General features: G+C 25.9%; 1 protein-coding gene across 1 annotated transcript in view; it reads left to right on the top strand.

Annotated features, from left to right (window-relative positions):
* Positions 1–1,022: 1,022 nt before the first annotated feature.
* LOC136986324 (WD repeat-containing protein 47-like) overlaps positions 1,023–25,229 on the top strand; it is a 55,271-nt gene continuing 31,064 nt past the window's right edge. The window contains exons 1-2 of the mRNA XM_067283821.1: positions 1,023–1,192; positions 23,407–25,216. Of these exons, the coding sequence (XP_067139922.1) occupies positions 23,433–25,216 (1,784 nt within the window). The 5' untranslated portion in view covers positions 1,023–1,192; positions 23,407–23,432. The remainder of the gene's footprint in view (positions 1,193–23,406; positions 25,217–25,229) is intronic.

The following is a 25,229-nucleotide window of genomic DNA, read 5'->3' as shown; positions in this document are numbered from 1 at the left end:
GCATAATTTATGAAGTTCTAAGTTTATGTTTACTTTATTTAAATTATAATCGCACTAATTAAAATTTTGTTCAAGCATGCAGTTTTTCTACTGAAAAAAGTGTTTTAGTTATGCATAAATTCGTAATTATGAATGAATTCAATGTAACCTTAACATAATTATGAATAAAATTAAACAAGCTGCCGCCGAATAAAAATGAGTAATAATAAATTTCGAATCTTAACGGCATAAATTCGCATTTTTTTGTAATTATTAAGCAAGCATTAATGCCAAATTATGATTATATTTTCGTATGTTTGTTTATTGAACTCGGTAACTTTACATGTTTACACGAGTAATATTCTAATTAGTAGGCAGGTGGTATAGACGAGTGGGTTAAGGTCACATCCTACAGATTTCACAGTTGAAGTTTTCGCGTCTAGAGTTTGTAAAAATTAATAGCTTCTGATTTGAACTTGAGATGTATGTCAGCCTCAGGCAAAATTATTTTACTTCCTCTTTCGTATGCAGGTGATTGATTGAAGGTTATTGTAAACAAAATAAGAAGCCCCATACCCTCTTCTTCGTGTCATCAACGGGTGTACTGATGACACGAAGAAGATAATAAATTAAAGTCTATTGTGACTCTACAACAATTTTATATTAATACATGCATAAATTATGATGTTAATTACTCCAGTTAAGTATAAAATGTGGCAACTTTTTAACGTATAAATCATTTACAATTTTATTTCGAGAATTCCTCGAAGATTGTTCCGGCAGAAAAGTCCATTTTTAGCAAAATTTCGTTTAAAAACTGCTAAAAATCCACTAATTTAGAGTCAATAAGCACTAATTAGAATCACTTTGCGCCATTTTTAAGTCTAGTTTTACAATAATCAATATTGGAAGAAATTAAAGAAAATCTCATTAAATTAAGCGTTAAGTATTTAATATTAAATAGAAAATTTGGTTAGTTTAATGGTACAAAACGCGGAAATGTTGTTATACATTAAGATCCTTATGGTTAACATATGAGCCACATGCGTCGCTTCAGATTCTCACGCCATCTAGTTGTCAAAGTGACTTCCGTTTCCGTTTCTGCCAACGTCTTCATGGCGGTTTGTTGACTGTACGGCGATTTTTGTGTCCATCGACGATCGAAAAATGTGAATTGTCATAAGCATCTGCACTTCATCTGTCATCGTAAAAGGTACGAACTAACGGCAGTTTATGCGCTAACCCCAATTATCATCTATTTAAATATTCTATAAATGATCAAGTAAAATGAACGCTTTGATTGATTGATGTTCTTTTTTTATGTTTCTCTTTCTTCATCGTTTCAACCTTGTTCCATCCACTTAATGATGAAGTTTACTATTGTTTAGTAATGAAGTTAATTCAAATTGATTCCATAGATCCTCATTCATAATCAATAGAAAGGGAAAGTTTGAATGGTTGATGCAATCTTTCTCCCTTTCTCTGTCTACAATAATAAATTTAAATACAAATTTTGGCAGTAATTGTTGATATTTGGGTGTTTAATCAGTTTAATATACATTAGCTCAGTGTTTTATTAATAGATTTACCATTTGATTATTTTTAATTTAAATTTATTAAATTATATTGACATTTTAAATGAAGTATTTAAGATAAGCACTTAAAAACTATATTGTAGTGTACTCAGGGAACCGAGGGATCCTGGTATCCTCCAAAGAAAAAGAAAAAAAGCACTAAAAAATTTTCCCAAAACTCTTTTCTTAATTAATATTACTTTTATTTTTTATATTGTTTTACATCTTCTATTTCTATACTACTTATGAATTAGCAGTCACGTAAGGTGTAAATTTTGTTGAATTTGCATTAAACAGTTTTTATCTGTTTAACTCGGCTCCCCGAGACTAAATTCCGAGTGGGGCACTGAATGTACACGTACGCATACATACAAACAAACACACAAACATACATAGGGTGAAACAAAAGTAGGGGTGGAATAGGGTTATACTATAACAATGGTGTATATTTAACTTGGTTATGATTTTGGCTGAAAAATTAACTCCAAGATACATTTCAAGAAATTAATACTTGTGCAAAAATGTTTGTTGAAGTGTGAAATGGTGAAATGTTGCCTTCAGAACTGTGTAAATTATGATGGATGGCAGTTTGAGCACTTGCGTTGATAAATTGTATTTTATTATATTAGTAAATATAATTGTATACGTAATCTCAATAAATGTTATCATTTACTGTCCACCTACTTTTGGTTCATCCTGTATATATACATACACAGTATATACTTTACTGCTTTATACAAAAGAAGTACAAATTGGCTAGATCCATATGCATATTTCTTAAAATTTGTCTATATATGCTTCCATTCCTTGCTTAATTTTTAATTTTTTTCTATGTTCTTCTGGACATCATCTCTGCTGAAAATTAGAAATCATTAAAGAGTCCATTACATTTTAAACTGTTATAAGATAGTAGAAAAATTTTTCTCTTGCAATATTCCAAATTGAATTGGAGTATTGCGAATCAAATAATCACACTTGCTTCTACCAGGCACTCACTGGCAGTTATCATACTGAAGCCCTACCTAAAACATAAATAACCCAAGACATAATAAAGCATATGGCTTTTGGGGCCATTTTGATATGTATTTTAAAGAATTCTGCTAAAATTCTATACATTTGAAAAATTTATATAAAACAAATTATGATGTCAATGTTTAATTGAATAAGAAAATTAAAAGTATTTAAAGATAACTAAAATTAATATTCTATGTTGGAGCTTATAAATTCATTAAATATTGTTATAAATTTTATGTAATAAAAACAAATTAATTAATTTATAGTTGAAGTATGCAATGAAACTAGCTACTGTATTTACTTAGCTGAATTAATCAATTTACCTTTAGCAGTTGGTGAACTTTAGAGGATTCCACTTTCAACTGTCCATACCTAAAGATTGTTTGTTAACTGGGTTGAAAAACTTTGTGTTCTTTAAACTTCACCCTCTATTAAAGGTGCATTGATTAATCTAGCTTAATGAAACTATTACATTATAATTTTTGATAGACGTGTCTTAATATATTCAGTTAAAATTGATCCAAAAGAAAAGGTAATATGTAACTGAGTATATGTATATTGTTATATAGAAGATATTTTAAGATTGTTATGTATATTGACAATAAAGTAATATAATTGCATAAAATAAAACTGTAAAATATAGCAGTTATTATGAAAATTTAAGTATTATCCTCTAATAATTTCTTTATGTAATTTTTACAACATTATTAAAAATTGATGTTTTAGAATGAATTTAGTTATAATTTATAAGTGATTTGACTAAATAGTTAAAACATCTAATAATTACAAATGCTGCTGATTTATTGAGTACTGTGTACGGTATATATTTTATGATATTTTTCCATTATTGTAATAATTATCTCTTGAAAATAGTAATTGTTTTTTATTTTATATATATATATATATATATATATATATATATGTATGTATGTAAACACAAAAATACATACATGTACAGCTGTACATTCAATGCTAAACAAAATGTTTCATTTTTTAAACTTTATTATCACAATTAATAATAAGTAACTTACTATTTTTACATTTTTAAATAAAAATTAAAAAGGAAAAAGATTCTAATATTCTATTCTACTTTGAATGTCTAGTAAGCATTTTCTAAATGAATGAAAGTTTTCAGCTAATTAATTAGCTGTCCTCAGTTTTCAAATCCAAAATTAGTTAATTCTGAAAATTATTTAATTTCATGAAATTGTTCATAAATTAGCCAGAAAACATTTGTTTCTTAGAAAAATACTTGTTAGAGCAATGACTAGACGGAATCAAATTTCTATCCATTGCTTTTGTATTATATTAATTAAAATTAATTTTGATTTTACATACTGAATTTATATTTTCTTACATTGCTTCACTTCAATATAGATTTATTATATCTCAAAACATAATTTAAGTAAACATTTGTAAATGTTGAGACAAAATAACTTGCTTATACTGTTTTTCTACAATTATAGTAATTGGTTATCTAATGAAAAGTGCAATAGTCTTTTGCCATATGGTTTATAAACATCATATGGTATGTACGTTTCACAAACATAAAATGTAGTTTTTAAAAATAATTAATGAAACTATGACAATCAACAAAACTGTTTTCTATAATATACTGTATAGTCAAACATAATATTAAAAAAAAGATATATTGAGTAACATTGATGTTTAAAAAAACTTTTGCATCTCTGATAATCAAATATTATCACAATTCTTATAGGGAAAACATAGTTGTATAGAAAGCACACTTAGTATTTACATATCTCTATCATTTATAATAATTTTTTCTACATGAAAGAGAAATGTATAGCTATTTCTGTTCCACATTTAGAGAAATTATAAAAAGAAGTAAAATAACCTTTCAATAATTATCTTACTCATTAAATTTGATATTATACAGAGTTTTTTAATTTAAATTGAATATTGGATACAATAATTTTATTTTGGATATTATTGTTTGTTAAAAGTGTATTCTTAATATAAATTTGTATGTGTATAAATTAATGGTTAAAAATCTACATTCTTAAAAATTACATGTAATATAAATAAAAAATTTATTTTAAAGAGAAGCAAAATAAAAAAATAAGTGAGAACCGTTTAGTAAATGTTGTTGATAGTAAACATTATCATAAATAGTTCTGATAGTTTTGGCAAAGTATTGCATAAACTAATCACATAACTTGAATTGTCCTATTGAATTATTCAGAAACAATTTTTTACATTAATAATTATTTTATTAAAAGTAGTGATAAATGTTATTAATTGTAAATTTTACAATTAATAAAATTTATTGCAATTGCTTGTTTTTAATTTTACTTTTTAAGAATTACTCACTTTTTTGCAGACATTAATATTTTTTATTCAGAAGATTAAATTCTTATTCTTTTACTTTTTGGTTAGATATTCAATATGCATTCAGTATTTATTTATTATTAATTTTTAATGTTAAGGTTGCTATTGTCTAAATACCATTACCATTAATGATCAATAGTTCAAAGTTTTTATTACCAGTTTATATATAATTAATGCTAAACATAAAATAATTCCTAATTATTTTTATTTATATCATGCTGTGCCATCTACTGCTTTATTAATCATTATGCATTCTTAACAGAAAAAAAAACTAAAAATACAGTATATTCAGCATAATGAGATAACACAATAATTTTTAATTTGAAGTATTATTTATTACAAAATATTATACAGTAGTAATACAGCAAAGCTAAAAGAAAAAACCATTTTTTAATTTGCTTTTTATCTAATTATTCAATATCATATGTATTATGGCATTAAAACAGCCTTACATTTTAAACTTATTACAGCAGTACAAGACATACAGATGAAATGGAAATATCTTCTTACTTTCCCTTTCTTATGTATATACTTCATTATGGTATACATTTCAAAACAAACCTCCTCATCATCTATTACATAGGATAAAAATCATTGATTAATTCAACTGAATAACCACAGTGGCATTAATCATATTACAATTGCATAGGAATTGTGATATGATTAATAGATACCCGGTGTGCTATGCTGTAATTTTAATGTTTTATAATATCATTATTTAATGAAATGTTTCCTCTAACCTGTTAAATATAATTGGATAATATATATTTATTGTTTATTGTATGTTGTATTGAGAGTGTAACAATTGTCATCTTAGCAACATTGCCTATATAAAATAAATAAATATGTTTCTGTTTATTTTTTATTAATTAATATATACTTCAAAATTTCTCTGTTTAGATTTTTATCAAATTACAAATAACTTAATTGCCAGATATACAAAATGTATTATTATTATTTAATAATTTCTCCAAGTCACTATTGAAAAAAATTCAATATTTATGAATATATAGTACAATCAAAGCCCATATTATAATTATAATCAAATAAAATTCTAAATCACTAGATTACTTTTAGGTTGTATTTTAAGTTAATTAAACAACATAATTTAGGCTAATTGCTTATCTTTAGACAAAGTATGTTGTTTGACTTTAAATGTAGCCCAAAAAGTATTCAATAATTTAGATTTTTCATATTCAATATTTAATATAATTTTTTAAAAAATTACTGTAATTTTGCAATTTATTTATTGATATAAAAAATCAATAGTACTATACAATTAAAATTTAATAAATAAAATAGCAAACTTCAGCAGATTAATCCCTTTGAAGTAATTATTGATGTAGATATTTTGTCTCCAATTATTTCTATCATGCACCATATCTTCAACTAAGTTAAATTAGTACACAAGTTTTTTATTATAGTGCAAGCTTCTTTAAACTATATTTCACAAAAGAATGAATAAATTATAATCTGTGTATTGTAATATTAATAAAATATGAAAAACTGCTATCTTATAGCTTTGCAATATTAATACTAAGATGATCTTCCTTTTGTATTTCAAATAGAATAAATTTTTAAAGTTATTGAATTATAATTCCATTTTGTTATTTAATTATATAAATTTCAGTGAATTACTGCTCAACGTATATGTTTTCAATATCCTGTTCATTGTATTATTTAATATAATTAATATGGAAATTTGTAACATATTCAAAGTAGAGCATTAAATATTAGTAAATTAATTTAGAAATTTCTATATATTATTATATAATTTATATTTTATTCTTCTTATAATATAGTTTAAAGCAAATAAAATATCGTTCTTAATATTTGACATTATCAAAAAAATTACATAAATGCACTGTTTTATATTAAATCAAAAAGTTTTAATATCTGAATTTTCAAATTGTACATGTTTAATTATCTTCAGCCCTTTTCTCTATTTTACTGTACAGTACATAATTTAGTACTAATTAATCTAATATTTAATATTCAAACAGAAGTTTTCTAATATAAGGATAGATAAGTTTTTACATAAATAATATCATATATAAAAAAATAATATAAAAATATTGAAAATTAATAAAGAAAATATATTTTCTGATTTACTATTAGGATTCAAATTACAAGTCAAGAATTTTATTCAATCAATACAGTTACTGTATGTAAAAAAATTGATAAATTTAAATTGACTCCTTTTAATACATATTTATTAATTTGGTAATAAATATATTATTAAAATTTTTATAAATTAAAATATTTTAATAATATATTTACCATAATGTAACTACTTTTATAATATAATAATTACTATAATATAATATAATATATAAAATTATAAATATAATGATTATATCATATTACTAAACCAAACAACTATATTAATTGTAATATTTTTTTATTACTGTAATTATTAACATAAAATCATTGATAAAATATTTTTATATTAAAAATTAAATAGTATAATACACAGTATGTAATATATAAATTCTCATATACAAGTTAACATTACATCAATTATTATATTACAGTACTTATGTAATATATTAATAATTTACTTTAATTTAAAAACATTTTTAAATAAGTAGATCTTAAAAATTGATTAAAGTTATAGATTTTTTTCAAAAGCAATTAGTTTGTTTTTAAACAATTCCATAATTACAAGTTTTTATTTTCATTAACATCAAGTCTGGAAGAATATTTCTTCCATATTATGAACAATAAAGTTTCTTAAGAAAGAAGTTAAGCTCATGAGAGCTCATTAATTAGAAGTAAAAGTATATTAAATATTTTAGCTATATACAGTCTCTCCTTGACTTACAATGGGTTATGTTTCGAAAAACACTTTATATGAAAAAATAGCACCTTTAATCATCCAGCTAAAGGTGCTATTTTTTCATAATAATTCACATTAATTCATAATAATTCATATTAAAGTGCTTTTCAATATAATTCATATTAAAGGTGCTATTTTTTCATATTAATTCTAATTTCCAGTATAATTTAAAGTTGGTTTCCAAACATTTTTTAAGTTGAAAATAAAAATAAACAAAAAAGACTATGTGCAAGCTTATACAGTAGGCTACATAATGTGAGTTTCGGCTGCCATCGATTGCAACAGTCCAAACACACAAGCAGTCACCTTAACTGTAATGCTTATATATGATCTTAAGTTTCTTATTCAGAGTAATAGCATTCCTCTTCTCTTCTCACTAATAGCAGGAAACAGTGGGGCATTTTGCAGATATAATGGTATACTGTAAAACACAAGAAGGTATAAGATGGTGTATATATATAAAACTGTCTCAAAAAAGATCATTAATGCATCAGTAGAGCAGCTTGAATTTAAATTCTAACTGTTTTTCCCATACTTCTGCTTCACTCACATCAGCCATCATATGTGTGAAACATTGTAAGTTAAAGAGCATCTGTACATTATTCTGATGTTTTATTATAAATTTTCAAATATTTTTTGTATAAGTTATGATAAATTATTATAACAATTACCTGTTAGTTTTTAATATGGAAATTCAAACATGTGGCATGTTAGACTTGTTATTTCTAAGAATTATATATCATTAGATCTATTGTAAATTTCATATTATAACTTATAAATTATTGATATATAGATTTTCATTGATTTATACTTAATTATTTAATATGTGATAAATATAGCCGATTTCTATATACAGGAAAAATTGGTTAAATGCTTTCAAAGAATTATCTTTAACTTCAGAATCTTTAGAATGATATCATAACTCAACACACTAAAAACCTTTTTTATATCTCAACACAAACAGCTTTAGATAAAACTAACATTTCAACCAAAAACTTGGTCTTCATCAGACAATTGACTAGTATAAAATTTGAAACTGGAATTTGAACATGTCTAAATTATTTAATAAAAAGTAAAAAAAAACATTACATATGCCAGCCCTTTTTACAAAGGAATGTTTAAATTATTTTAAATTTCAAATTATTTAAAAATTGGAAACTAATTTTTGCTGTACATACTACTGAAGTGATAAAAATGTTGTTACATTCCCACAAGTAAATAATATGATGTATTTGCTGGTGTAGAAACATTAGCAACATGCTTAGTGTTGTTTACACTTTTTTCTCATAGCACCACCTCCATGCATACGAAATATTGGCAGCATCTTTTGCATTAATACAGTTGCCGGCCTGGCCAGCTTTGTATATTTCCAATGCTTTCAGGTTGCAAAGGTGTTGAACCTGATCTGACATTTTTACCAATTTGGCCCTATGGAGGTCCGCTTGTATTTCAGGGTCTGTGGTATAGGCAGCTAGAATGGTGGTATGCCTTTGGTTGGCAATATCATACCCATGTTCCTGTATTCTTTTGCTTATACATCAGATCCATGAAGTGCTCACTAAGCATAAGTGATAAAAATATTGTTACATTTGTGGGGATGTAACAATATTTTTATCACTTATGCTTATGGGGGTGTAACAATATTTTTATCACTTCAGTAGCATGTATGGTGAAAATTAGTTTCCAATTTTTAAGTAATTTGGAATTTAAAATAATTTAAACATGTTGTTTGAATTCCAGTTTTGAATTTTATACTGGTCAATTGCCTGACAAAGACCAAGTTTTTGGTTGAAAATGTTAGTTTTTATCTAAAGCTGTTTGTACTGGGATATAAAAAAGGTTTTTTCTGTGTTGATTTATCCTTTCCAGGGATTGTGCAAGAAGTTAGTTTGGTATCATAACTTATGAAAAGATTTGTAAGTGTGTTTTTTTAAGGAACTCTTTTTAAAAAGGGCAGCTAAGTAGCCTATAAAGAAAGGTCTGGCTGTCTGATTTGGTTCTGGAACACTAAAGGAAAATAAAAAATGGCAATCGTCTAATTTTTGGAACGACTGTCTTTTAATTGTTTTAAAAAATATTTTATTCATTCGATGAAAATGAAAAACGAAAAGATTTCTGTTAGAGTTATCTTTTAATCTGTACCAAATAAATGTTTTTAGCCATCTTGGGTGGCAATCAACAGCTTCTAGAATAAAATTATACAGTAGAAGCTTGCTGATTTGGTATCCAATAATGTAGAATGTCTTCTAACCTGGTATTTCTAAAAAGTAGTTGATGATAATCCAGAATTGTTCAATAATAATCTGGCATGATAGTATTCTGTAAATCAGAATTTGTTTGGACATGTGATGCACAAAATATCTCAAGCAGAAGTAAAGTACCTGTCTGGAAAATAAATATTATTTACATAGGAATCATTTTGAATGTTTATTTGTGTAATAATAATGTTCATTAACAATTTTTCTAGTATTCATACATTATATCATTATTTCAGATTGATTAAAGAGTATGCATAAAGAAATTGGAAACACAAATATGTAAATTAAAATAATTGCAGTAAAGCTCAAAAACCTTTTACTGTAGACTAAACTATTTATTCATTTAGTACATTTACTATTTGTAATAAAATCACTTCACAAAATAAATTTTATGTGATGTGGCATCTAATATAAGATCAACTATTATTATTTTTATAAGACAGTTTAATAAGGAATCATGTGCTAAATGTTATACATAGATCTCTTGATATACTTTCTCAATAGGGAAGATTTTATCCAATAGACTTGAGAAACTACTAATTAATAAGACATTAATTGTTGAGAGTATAAACAAAGTTTGAAAATTATAATAGTTAAAGTTTTCTTTCAAATGTACACGTAATTTATCGCATAAATACACAGATTATGTTGAATCAAGACAGGATAATATTTACAGGCTTTCACTGATACTTAATAACCAATAGACACTATCCTATGTTTGATACAGTGAAATGTAATTTGTATAATTAATATGTTAATTCTTAATAGTTAATATTGTAGTTAACATAAATTGTTTAATTTAGATAAGAGTTAATCATAATAGTATTTATAAAGTCAAAAATCAAACATGTTCTGAGAAGTAAGCTAAAAAAGTATATTCTAAAACATATAAATTGAATAAAGAAGAATAATTGTTAATATTATCTGTTATATTAAATTTTCAAAAATTGTTTTCTACGAATTACATGTCACAAAGAGTCTGTCATTTGAATAAAATTCTTTATTAATGTAATTTCTTAAGACTTATTTTATCTAACCTTATAGATTAGAGGACAGCAATTTTCTAAATATTTCTAATCACTTCATTACACTATAATTAGTTTTCAACATTGTAATGCATTTCATTTTGGATTGTTTTTATATTCTTATTTTTAGAAAGAAATTTTTTTTTAAATATTTAACATTAAGGAAATTTTACAATATATATATATATATGCACCAACAGCCTCTAAAACAATTGATCCCACTTAACTGTGTTCCTGTGTTTGTGAATGGATATGTAGAAGACTTCAAAAAATATTATTTAGTTTTCAATATTGTAAATTTTTACTCATTCTTGAACAAAATAAATTAAAAAGTTGATTGGTAATTTGAATCTGTTTCTTATTTTTTTGGGACAAAAAGAAAAGCAGAAAATAAAATATTTAGTCTTTTTATTTTAATATAAATGTTTTGCTGTATATTTAGTCTTCCTGGAAATAACAATAATTTTGTAATTAATAATGACCATGTAACAAATATACAGTATTTAGTTAAGTAAAAACACCCTTTTGGTTTTAAACATTTTAATAACAAGTAGAAATATATAGCAGAAAATTAACAGATTCAGAAGAGTACTTTCCATAATTCAAATTTTTTCCTCAGATGAATGGAACTAAACAAATGTTCTTTTCTATTCATTTGATTCATGAATGTTTTCGACTGCAGTCTTGCAAAGAAGATGCAGTTTTTACTTGTTTCTATTTAAAGTAGTGTTAGAACATGATTATGGTGCAGTATATATTATCAAGCAATCAATCAGTCATAACTGATTGGTTGACAACACCTGCTTTACTTCTTATATGAATAAATTTATAACTCATTGGCTAGAACTGGTATACAGATATTTATCAATTGGCTATGAATATTGTCATGTAAATTAATAAGGTTTTTAGTTGGTAATCTTAAAGCAGTTTACTTTTTCTTTTTTAGTTTAGTTTTTATACTGTTTGAAATGGTTTTTTTTTGGTAGCCTAAATTTATGACGACATTGATTTATGTAATATCACTATGAATAGAATAATTATTTGGAATATGTCACATGGTTTAATGTTATTATAAATTTAGGCTACTGATTGAGCACATTTTCAAACATAGCATAAAGGTAAAAAGTAAAACGAAAATCTTGTGTGGCTAATTCTCTTTCATTGTTACTGTTCAAGGTTGAATTGTGGCTGACATACAGTATTTATTACTAATACTGCCAGTTTAGGTTTTTAAAAAAATAAGTCTAGAATATTTAATCAAATTGCATTTAAAGAATACATTGACTTTCACCATCTTGAAAAATTTTTAATTTTCATTTCTCTGCAGTCAGAAACACATTCCTGATTTTGATTAACATACTCATTATAAATACTACATATTAATTTAATTTATATATATTTGATATGGATGGATTCAATAGAATATTGAGAATTGTAAGCAGTGTATCATATAGATCATCTTACTCTAATTTCTTACTTTTTCAGACATTTTTAAACATTAATTGATTAATTTTATTATTTATACATTCAAATTAATAGATGCAATGTGTATATAAAATTTAATTAATTAAGTTGTTAGTTTGAATTAATTAATCAAAAGTATTACATAATTTAGTAATTTCATTAATAATTCATATATCTTGTCTATTCATAAATTGCTATTATTATTATGTAAGCTGTAAGCAAGATTAATAAACTTTTAACATTTTCAAAGTTTATATGTATAATTGCTAATGGAGTGTATTCTAACTCTGAAAACATTGGCAAATTATCACGTAAACTATAAAGTGAATAACTATTGTAAATGTAAGACTTAGATAATGATTAATTTTTCTAAACAAACTTTTAAATTAAAATAAACATAACAAAATGCTAGATTTTCATAATCAGCTTTAAAACAATATTAGAAAATATTTTTTCTGTTTCACCATTATACAGATGCTTCTTGACTTAGGTTTCGATATATGATATTTCACGTATACAATGGCCAATGTGAGCAAAGTGGAAGTGTAAAAACTGTTAGAATTTGAATTCAAGCAGCTTATGCCTTGTAACATCTCCAGTTTGGAAGCATGCTTCAAAAGAAGGTATCAATAGCCCTGTTGCCATAGCTTCTCCTTCATCCAGCAACTATTATTCCATCATTTCCTTTAATTTTTCTCAAAGTTTTATAATGAAATTTTATTGCATACTTTTCTGATCTATGTTATGATATTTGAAAGATTACTGTGTGTGTAATGTTAGTGTAATACACTTCTGTAAATTTTTTTTTTATTTCATTCTTTCTTTCCTTTTTTCTGTACACTTTACAATACAATGTGCAATAATATGTACTATATAACCTTGCATGTAACTCTTCTTTTATTTACAGTATTTATTTTTATTTTCAACTTATGTGCTTTTCAGAATGTAACCCTATTGTAAGTCAAGGAGAGACTGTAATTAGAACAAAGTTAGTATTTTTATATTTATAACATGCAAAAAAATATTTTAATAATACAAAACTTTTTGTATGAAATATTTGTGTTGAAATTATCCTAAATAAATTATACACTCTGCATAAAAATTGTTGTCTAAAATTTTTGATAGTTCTACTATAAATATATCATACTTTATCATTTTTCTGATACTAATAATATTTTTTGTTATAAATACATGACATTCCAAAAAGAATACTAGTATTTTAAATTATAATTATGTTAATTATTATTTGAGAAGTATGTGATGTACACCAATGGATAGAGTAACTGTTTGAGTTTTATCTCCCATCTGCATTCAGATGTCTTGTACTAGGAAATGCTGTAAACAAAAATGGCAATGTAGAGTGAGAATCACACCTAAATGCAAAATTTACAGCAAAGAAACTTCAGTGTTCGAAGATTTTCGGCCACTATATCATCGGACCTCTTCAAGAAATGTAAAACAGAAAAACCGTTCTATAAATATAAAATGGCGCTTTCTAATTTTAAAAAGTTTCAAATAAGTTTGAATAAAGGCTGTGACGTTTCATACATGACATATATTTTATAAGTCTAAATAGTATTTCCATGTATTTGGTACACGAATGGCATCCGTGTTGATGCATGCTCCACTCCTGTCTGCCCTGTAGATCTCTACCGCTTCTAATATTCTAATATTTTGCCCGTCAAATACCTTATGTATTAGCGTAGTTTGGTCCCAACGAGGAAATCCCCAGATCGCTGGCGTAACGTGCCAGAGCTATATTAATGTTTCCTTTTTGTACATCATATTTGTGATCTCTTAGCCTGGCTTGCAGCGATCTGTACGTGGATCCTATATATATTAGTATTCTGTCTAACCTATTGTCCTGGAGTGGGATGCGGTAAATCCCAGGAGCTCCTGCGCCCTCAGTGCCGTCCTTTGCGTTAGAAGAAGGCGAAAAATGTTGGGTTTTCTTTTGTACGTTACAGGTATGTTTAAATCTTTTGCAATCTTCCTGTGTACGTGAAGGGACAGTTCGTAGTTTAGGACCACCTGATTAGCTTCTGTTTTGTTAACGTTGTTATTGGTGTCAGATGACAGAGCCAGATGCTTGGATGCTAGAGTGTTGATAAATGAGCAGCTGTGCCCATGGTTGGATGCAACTTGTTTCAGATGCTCTCGTTCCTTGCTGGTATCTGACATCTCTGTAGAATGGGAATAGGCTCTCACTACCAGTGGGAAGATTGCATACTGGAACCTTATATGATCGTAGGTCAGCTGAATTGGCAAGTATGAATAGGGGGACGTAAATAGATTTGTGGTAAATTGTGACGTTGAACTTATTATACGCTGCTTGAAACTGTTTGTCAAAATAAAAATGCATTGTGCATTTTTATTTTGACAAATGCACCTACATCCAAAAAAGGGGAGTACCCATGGGTAGCCTCATTTCAGGAGATCTCTGTAAACTGGTCTTACGACAATTCGAGGAGCAGTCCTTAACAAACGTCAAACATAATATCCTTATTTACACCCGATACATTGATGACATTTTGATTGTATGGAGAAATAGACTGGATATTGGGGAGGTGTTAAAGGTGTTTAATAATAACAACTACGGATTAACACTGAAATTGGATCAAGAAAGCTGCACTATTGTTAATTTCTTAGACATCAAGTTTCAAGCAGCGTATAATAAGTTCAACGTCACAATTTACCACAAACCTATTTACGTCCCCCTATTCATACTTGCCAATTCAGCTGACCTACGATCATATAAGGTTCCAGTATGCAATCTTCACACTGGTAGTGAGAGCCTATTCCCATTCTACAGAGATGTCAGATACCAGCAAGGAACGAGAGCATCTGAAACAAGTTGCATCCAACCATGGGCACAGCTGCTCATTTATCAACACTCTAGCATCCAAGCATCTGGCTCTGTCATCTGACACCAATAACAACGTTAACAAAACAGAAGCTAATCAGGTGGTCCTAAACTACGAACTGTCCCTTCACGTACACAGGAAGATTGCAAAAGATTTAAACATACCTGTAACGTACAAAAGAAAACCCAACATTTTTCGCCTTCTTCTAACGCAAAGGACGGCACTGAGGGCGCAGGAGCTCCTGGGATTTACCGCATCCCACTCCAGGACAATAGGTTAGACAGAATACTAATATATATAGGATCCACGTACAGATCGCTGCAAGCCAGGCTAAGAGATCACAAATATGATGTACAAAAAGGAAACATTAATATAGCTCTGGCACGTTACGCCAGCGATCTGGGGATTTCCTCGTTGGGACCAAACTACGCTAATACATAAGGTATTTGACGGGCAAAATATTAGAATATTAGAAGCGGTAGAGATCTACAGGGCAGACAGGAGTGGAGCATGCATCAACACGGATGCCATTCGTGTACCAAATACATGGAAATACTATTTAGACTTATAAAATATATGTCATATATGAAACGTCACAGCCTTTATTCAAACTTATTTGAAACTTTTTAAAATTAGAAAGCACCATTTTATATTTATAGAACGGTTTTTCTGTTTTACATTTCTTGAAGAGGTCCGATGATATAGTGGCCGAAAATCTTCGAACATTGAAGTTAAGTGTTTCTTTGCTGGAAATTTTGCATTTAGGTGTGATTCTCTATTCTACATGTACAGTTCCAGTTTTCTGGTTAAGTTGTTGTCATTGTTCCAGGTGACTATACTGCAGGAGCTGTAGAATGTGAGTAAATGTGGGAAGAGTGACAATGGGTATGTTGTAGCAAGTATAGGAAGAATTTGAATATTGGTTGAATATGTGCCTTATGACATGAACTCTTCATATTGAGAAATATTAATGGGCAAATGTGAAACTTGGACAGTTTTTCAATATTTTAATGTATATTACAATATTCTCAGATAATAATTAACATAACTACAATTATTTAAAATGGTAGTTCTTTTTGGAAGATCCTGTATAATAATCATATGAAAATGGTAAATGAAATCATTAAATTGGCAAATAAAATTTAAAAATGTGTATTTACTTCTCATTTATATGATGTAACAAAATGTGTTATCAATATTATTTTTAAAATCTGAAGTTATATTACTATTTGTGTTATTTCTTGAAAAATTATTAAATTAAAACTTAATTACTTTAAAATTCGTAAGGTAATAGATATTGCATTGTATAGCTAAAGATAAATTATCTCTGATTATACAAGGCAATATTTGTTATTTTTTTTTAATAATTTAGGCAGGATTATCACAATCCATTAATTAATTTAAGCAGATTAATATTTTAAAATGTACATTACAGTTAAACACAATGCAATTTTTAATACTTAAAATTTTGTACATTATTATATATATATATACATATATATATATATATAATCTTCTTTGGTTTACAAATTAATGCAAATTAAATACTTAATATTTTATTTAAAAAAAAGTAAAAGCTTTTTTAAATTTCTGTAAATTTTTTATGTTCTTTAATATTTAAATTTTATTTGTATTTTAAATATATTTAATTAGAACAATAAATATGTAGGTTAAAGGAAAGTATTTTAATTTGACTAATCTGATAAAATCAGCAAAGAGGAAGAACATAAGTTCTCACAATTTTGGAAATAAACAGAGCACAAAATTGGTCTATTTGTAATTTCTTTAATGCTAACAACATAAACTTTCATATACTGTAATTCAATATCTAGCTTCATGTCTTTTATAAGTTTTGTAGAATGGAATCATTTCTTAATAAATTTTTAAGAATTTTTATTATTAAGTTTAATTTTGAAATTAAAATTTAAATGTGATACTTTAAATTAATATCATTATTTAAGAAAATGCATAATGCTGAATATTTTATTTGAATCTATTTTTCTGTAGTGACTTTTGTAATATTATAAACATAAATTTTTATTTAAAAAATATTTAGGTCATTGATTATTAGAAAATAATTATTTAAAATAGCAAGTTTAAAAATTTACTCATCAAAGTCTAAGAGGTTATGTGATATTTTATAAAATTTTATACAATTTAAAATTAGAAAAAAACGATTAATAAGTTTTAAAAATAAATTATAACTGACTTTAAAGGAGTAAAATAATGAGATAAAACTACTATATCATTAAGTTCTTTCAAGCATATTGCTTATCATTAGAATGAATAATAAAATTTTAAATGTTACAAATGTGTAATTGTTATAATTTATTTATTTAATCTAAGTTTTTGGAGTGATCATACATGAATTTTAAAATATATAATAGCAATGTTGCATTGCGTATTTGCATTTGAATTTTACATTTCATGTAGAAATTAAATTTTTGGGTTAAACACTAATATTTGAATTGAAAAGTACCATCAATATTCAAAACTATTGTTTTTATTGCTTTTACACTAGGAAAACAGGAAGTATTTAGACTCAGTGGAACAATAATCATTTTTTAACATTGATATTAAACTGAATTGACAAGTAGTATAATTACATATTAGATTTTTTCCTTGTTTTTCCAGTATTTTATATTTGAAATGAGATATAAATGAATATTATAAAATGTATACAGTATCAAAATTTCTTGTATAATTAACAGAAAAAATTAAGTACATGTAATGCCTTAGTAGTATGATAACCTTTAATAATATGCCAAATGAATGATCCAGATGGAATCTGAGCATGAGTTTGGATCTCATCCAGGAACAAATACATTTTTCTATAGTTAACTTGTTTGATTATATAATATTTTGGGTTACTCAAATTATGTCTGTTTCTACCATTAAAAAATTCCTGCAAAATTTATAAAAAATTAAGTGAATTAATAAATAAAATAAATATACTGATTTATTTTTTTATGCTTGCTTTTTCATTTCTCTGTTAATGGAGAAAAATAAATCTGAAATATTTTGAAATCCAGATTAATAAATATAATTTTCAAAGTGAGTAATGTTTCCTTAAATAAATTAAATTATTAATTATAATAGATATTTTAAAGATTTCATCAGCTCTTATTTTAATATCATGTGTAAGTTCAACTTCAATTTCTTAATTTTAATTTATTTAAAAACTCAAATAAAGTAGTATATTTAAATGAATATCTATTGAGAAATAAAATGTAGCTTTCAAAACTTGAATAATCTCCACTTTGGATATGTATGTCAGAAGTTTCTAAGCAGAACAAACTGTTCTTAAAATATCTGTATTGTTTGTTACAAGATATACTTTAGATGAATTTAAATTGAAGTAATCACACACCAACAACTGCTGTAAATCATCTGGCTATAATTATAGGTGATTTACGGCAGTTGTTGGTGTGTCATTGTGATGCATCAGGTTTTAGTATAGATGTTTATTGAAGTAATCATCATTATATTAGCATTTTTTAATTTTACCTTGTGCAGAAACTAAATAATCACCAATGTGAATGGCTTTTATATTATTGTAATTCTAAATATTTAAAAATTTTCTGCTTATAAAGTAGGAAGTTTGTATGAAACTATTATGTCAATAAACAAACAATAATAATGGTAAAAAGGGATTTATTTTTAATATTTATTTGTGAAATTTATAAGAAATTGTAAATTTTATGAAACGAAAAAGCTTTCATATTTAAAAAATAATTGTAATGGAAAAATTATATGAGTAAAATAAAACATGTTTATGATAATGATCTTTTTCATTTATTTTTGAATTGCTTTTTTAGGTTCTTTCTCCTTTCTTTCTCCTCTCTATTTTGGATCACATCTATTGTTATTTTACTTTCTTCATGCTTTGTTTTATTGTTTCATTCCAATTTTATAATCATTTTCAATTTCTTTCAACTATTTTCTGTTTTCCGAAGATCCTATTTTTCTACAATTCTATATATTTATCAATTTCTTTACATTTTTTTCCATCTTTAATATAAAAAAAAATATTTAATATTTAATTCATTTGCATTGTATTCAAATGAAAAATTAACGTAAATAAATAGAATAGATTAATTTATATTCACTAAACATCTTTTGATCTTATAAAATTCTGTACATGAATTTATATAATTTAAAGTTGAGATGATAATATCTAAAATAAATAAATTTACTAATATAATAAATATTTATGACAGAAAAATTAAACTTTATTTATTTAATTTTTTTTATAAAACTGCTTAATATAGAATCACTTTGGACAGATAATTTTCTCAGTTTGACAGTTGATACGGCAACTTGTCATTCTAGTTCAATCATTGGCTCTCAGTACAGAATCTATAGATTATGACATACTGTCATATATATAAAATGATGAATTCAAAAATTTTTTATCATGAGAATAAATATATATTTCTAATTAATATTTAAATTAGACATAAATTAATGGATTTTTTTTCCTGTCTTTATTTTTTATATTCTAAGTAATATATAAACAAGCTTATTTTGTAAAAAGTTAAAAAATATTACTAACAATTTTTCATAATTTGTAGAATATTTAAATTCAAAAATGTTTGTATAATTATAAGAAATCTAATCCATAAGGATGAGGCATTACTGACTGTAAAAATATAAAATAGTAAAAACATTAGTAGCTGTTTTATAGAAAGGCTATTTTGTATTTATTTCTTTAAAAAACAAATAAATAAATTCAAAAAAGATTTAATTAGATATTTATTATAGAATTTTTAAAGAATAATTTTAAATTTCTTCTGTAATAATTTGAAAATTAAAAAGTTGTTGAAATTGCAGAATTATAATTTTCTTAATGCTATAATTATATTAAAAGTTTTAGTTTTTATTTATTTTAGTAATTAGATAATTAATTTCTTCTTTAATTAGTTAATATTTCCTTCTCTTCTGTTTTATGTTATAATAATAATAGTAATCAAATCCTTCTTTCATTTCCAGTTTCCTTACAAAATTAAATCAACATTTAAGCTTCTTTTAAAATCACTGCATTAATTTTAATTAAATTTTAATATATTAACATTGTCAAGTTAATGAAATAGAATGCAATTTATCAATAGTATTATTCTCTGAATACTGAAGTTCAGTTTTATTGGCTCTTAAATGTAAATTTGACTCACTGTTGCAAATAAAACTTGTTACTCAAAATATACTATGAATAATTTCAAAGCCTATTTTATTAAAAACTGAATTTTTTCTGGTTTAAACTCTATTTACTGAATAGGAAAATGGAACAGTTAGGTAGACTATTAACCTTGTGATAATAGTGCACAGGAAGTTTTTCTATGGAACAAAAAAAAGTATATAAACATAGTATCTATTCAGTATTTTTTTTTTCTGTGAAATTTTCCAATTTAATTGTTGGAAAATTTTCATTAGAATCTACGTAGCAATTTTTAAACATCTTTTATATAAAAATTTTTTTTTATTTTTTAATCTTTAATTCAGCGGTTCCCAACCTTTTTTTGACCAGGGACCACTTTGATTTCATTGTTGTTAGCAGGGACCACAAGGTTTAAGAAAAATAAACTGTGTAAATCTAAAAATAAACTCTAATCAAAACTGTTAACATAAGTAATCGTTAAACGCAAGAGTAACATGCTTTAACAGTACTATTATAATAGAAAACATAACATTTTTAGTAAAAATTAAATTCAGTTTGTATCAATGTGGGAATAATAATTTAAAACGAATAAAAGTTTGCGGACCATATTTTAGCTCTTGCAGACCACTGATGGTCCACGGACCACTGGTTGGGAACCACTGCTTTAATTGAATAAATATTACATGAAAACTTAATGGAGTTACAGAAATTTTTATTTTTGTAAAAATAAGTATTCACAATGTATAAATTTTATTTTGTGAATTAATTATGATTTTTTCACATAAAATAAAGCTCTATTGAAATCTGTTATTACATTGTTGCAATATTGTTTCTTTCGGTTAATTGTATTGACTAATGGCTACTTTATTATAGAGTAAGAAGCCTGTTACATGAAAGTATAGTAAATCAGATGATTATTTTTTGAAATTGTCAGATTGTCTTGTTGCATTTTGTTATTACTGTAGCATTGTAGTATTTCCCAATTAATGCACTCATCTGAGTTATATTTTTCAGTAATGACTTTTTATTCCACATAGTAAAAGAATTCTGTTCTAGAAGTTAAAAACATCCTTTGTAATACTGTTATCGCCTATTCTCCTTAAAATACATTAGTTGTAATTAACTAAAATATTAATTTATTTTATTTACATTAACATATTTCTTACTATTAAAATAAGTATAAAGTTGTTAAAATATGAATTTGTATGTAAGTGTATGTAATTTTAAAGAAAATTCACCATTTTCTGTTGAAATTAAGTTAGATAATGTTAAAGCCTTTTATATTTTAAGATTTAATATTTTAGAAGATGCATAGAAACAAACAATAATTATATTAAGCTAAAGTGAAATGAAAATCAAACATATTTTATGATACTGTTTTTTTTTTTTTTTAATTTCTTAATACAGTTTAAATGCTTTTAAATTATTAATTTAATTCAATTTGTTTAATTAAAATTATTGAAGGATGACAATATTCTGTTTTTCCCCCTTCTAAAAGCATGTTTATTTATTAATTTTTATATAGCCCAGAAAAATTGGTAATTTGGTTATAGTTTGATATTAGGATATTTTAGAATATGTTTCTGAAATGTAGTTTTGTAAACAAACTTACAGCTAGTTAAGATAGTAAAAGAGATTTTTCTTTATACAATAATAATGTTTCATAAAATTTTCATGCAAAGTCAACTTTTAATGTCCAGCAATGAATTTAAAAATAAATATTGTAACTTCTAAGTAAAGGTTACTTCTTATAGTAGCAAGACTAGTGATCTTTATTATGTCTCTTTTAATTATCCATAATAAACAGAGATCAAGATTAAAACAATCCACTTTATTTGCCTAATTTAACTATGCATTTTACTTTTTCAACTGTTATATATAACAGAGGGAAAGTATGGAGATCAGTCCCCCAAACCATGATCCTCGCAAAGATTTTTACACTTTGGACTTGAGACCTTAAAATGTCAAGAAATGCAAAAAAATTCAGGGGTTTTTCTGTATGTATGGATGTTAGAGTGTTTGTGTGTGGGACATGATTTTGTTCACTCTCTCTGAAGCTTAATAACTCCTGTGCTTTTTGTTGAAAGTTTCTGAAATTTTGCAGATAAGTTTGTTTATTATGGGGATTGATGCTGTTAAATTTTGGTGATTAAAAGTCAAGGGGGTGGGGAGATAAAGGGGTCATGTGTATTTCTAGCAAGATCAGACTTAATGACTATTTTACACATTATTAGCATTTACAATTTTTTATAAAACCCATTCCTATCCTCAAAATTAAGCTTTTTGCCATTTTATAATAGTTAAAAATATAAAAAGTTTTTAAAATAAAATATGATAACAGATGGCACTACCAAATGTTATCAGGAAAGTTAAGCAACTGATTGCTAGATTTTTTAGATTGGTAATTATTTGGTTATATCCATTCCATTTTAATATTTTTATTGATATTAAACGGTTTATAAATAACTTTTTATAAATACTTTTAAAGGCTATCATTAGATTATTCATTCAGCAGGTTATGTATTTAGATTTTAAATTTGAATACTTGATGATGGCTACTCTGAAAGTAGATGAAAATATTTGTTTATTTTTAAATTCATTGCTGGACATTACTAGATGAAAAATCCAAGTACTATGAAATATTTAATGTGTCATTTGATATAATATTTTCATTATAATTGAATTAATTAAATATTATGGAAACAATAATTACATTTTTTCAAGATACCTTAATTAACATACATTTTATTATCTTATGTCTTTAGTTTTTATTAATAATGCTTAAGTTTTAGCTAATGAAGTTATTTAATATTTTAATATTAAAAATTATAATTTAAGATAATGAATATTATTATTAATTTTATTTAAAAATTTTTTTCTAGGTTGCTAATTTCAGCTTTCCATAAAAATGCCATCTGCTCATCTAATTTTGAAAGAAGAAGAAGCCATTAGATTAGTACTGGAATTTTTATCAAATAGGGAATTAAGTATTTCACAGTTATCAGTTGAAAGAGAAACTGGTGTTATCAATGGTGTGTATTCAGATGATATGTTATTTCTGAGGCAACTAATACTGGATGGACAGTGGGATGATGTTCTTGGATTCATTCAGCCTTTAGAAGGTATTGATAATTTTGATTCCAAACAGTTTCACTACGTAGTCATCAAACACAAATATATAGAGTTATTATGCATAAGATCGGAAACTGGACCTGTTCAAAGTTTAGACGTTGCCGTAGAAGAAGTTGTAAAATGCTTAAATGATCTTGAAAAGTATTGTCCTACAAAAGAAGATTATAATAATCTTTGTTTATTATTAACTTTGCCTAGATTATCTGACCATTTTGAATACAGAAACTGGAATCCAAGTAATGCCAGAGTGAATTGTTTTAAAGCAGTTCATCCGCTTGTAGAAAAATTTCTTCCATTTGATAAAAAGACAACTGTTAATCAGAAAATCTCTAAGGGTGATCGACTCATACAGTTGATAATTAAAGGCATTTTATATGAATCATGTGTTGAGTATTGCCAGCAGAGAGCGACGTCGTCATCAAATGCTTCCCATGAAATGCAATTCGCACATTTGTTAAATGGCACAGGCTTCAGTGATTCTGACCTAAGTTTGCTATCATGGTTACAATGTATTCCTCCTGAAACATTTTCTTATCCATTTGAACAGAAGACATTGAGTGTAGATGTCGAACAATTAGAAAAACCTTGTCTTGAAGCATCATGGTCTGAACAGATTCTAGTCACTCCAATTAAACCTAAAATTTTTCCACATTCAGCTACTCCTTTTACAAGATTACGTTCTGCTGATTTTATGTCAAGATCACTAACACCAAATTTAGATGGTCTCAGTCAGAAAGGAAACATGATGGCATTCTCCATGGGTGATTTATCTCTCATGTCTCGTTCATTTGCTGGCTTCCATTTAACAGGCAAAAAGTCTATGATTACATCTGTGGATCGCTTGTTTGAAGCAGGTGATGTATTTAGCACTAGTTACAGTGACTTACAAGCAATTCTTGAAACTCCATCTCCAAAAGATAAAACCACATCACAAAAAATTAGTGATAAACAAAATCTGAATGATGAAGAAAATAAATCTTGTGGAAACAAAGAACTTGGTTCAGGGTTAAAGACACCTTCAAAAATAATAACTGATTCACAGAAATGTGAAAAATCGCCAGTTAAAACTGATTCACAAACATCAGTAGATAGTGATACATCAAGTCAACAGAGTGCACTTTTACCTTCTGATACTTCTTCATCAGATTTATGGAAAGAATTCCAACGGCAGAAGCAGCATTTACTAGAAGAATTACAGGCTCAAGAAAAACAAAGGGAACAGTTAATGCGTGAAATTAATTCAGGTGTTTCATCATCATGTGTAAATTTAAATCATAACATTGAAAATAATGTTGTTAATACAAATATTACACCTACAATGAACCAAGTAAATTATCCACATTCTGAACAACTCACAACAAGTACTCCTAAGCCTGTTGGGAACAAATTTGCAACTCCTCCTCCACAGACTTCACCAGTACTTCCAAGAAATGATGAGATGAAATCTGCTACACTTAAATATTCAGCACCTGTGTCAAAAAATTTAGGTGTATTATTAGAAAATCCAGAATTGCAATCGCCACAACCAAATTCTATTCCGTATACAAATATTCAAACCAGGTAATATATAATT

Source organism: Centruroides vittatus, unplaced genomic scaffold (genome assembly GCF_030686945.1).
Source record: "Centruroides vittatus isolate TY-2023 unplaced genomic scaffold, ASM3068694v2 scaffold_1015, whole genome shotgun sequence".
Taxonomy (NCBI): domain Eukaryota; kingdom Metazoa; phylum Arthropoda; class Arachnida; order Scorpiones; family Buthidae; genus Centruroides; species Centruroides vittatus.
This window is presented reverse-complemented; position numbering and strand designations above follow the sequence as displayed.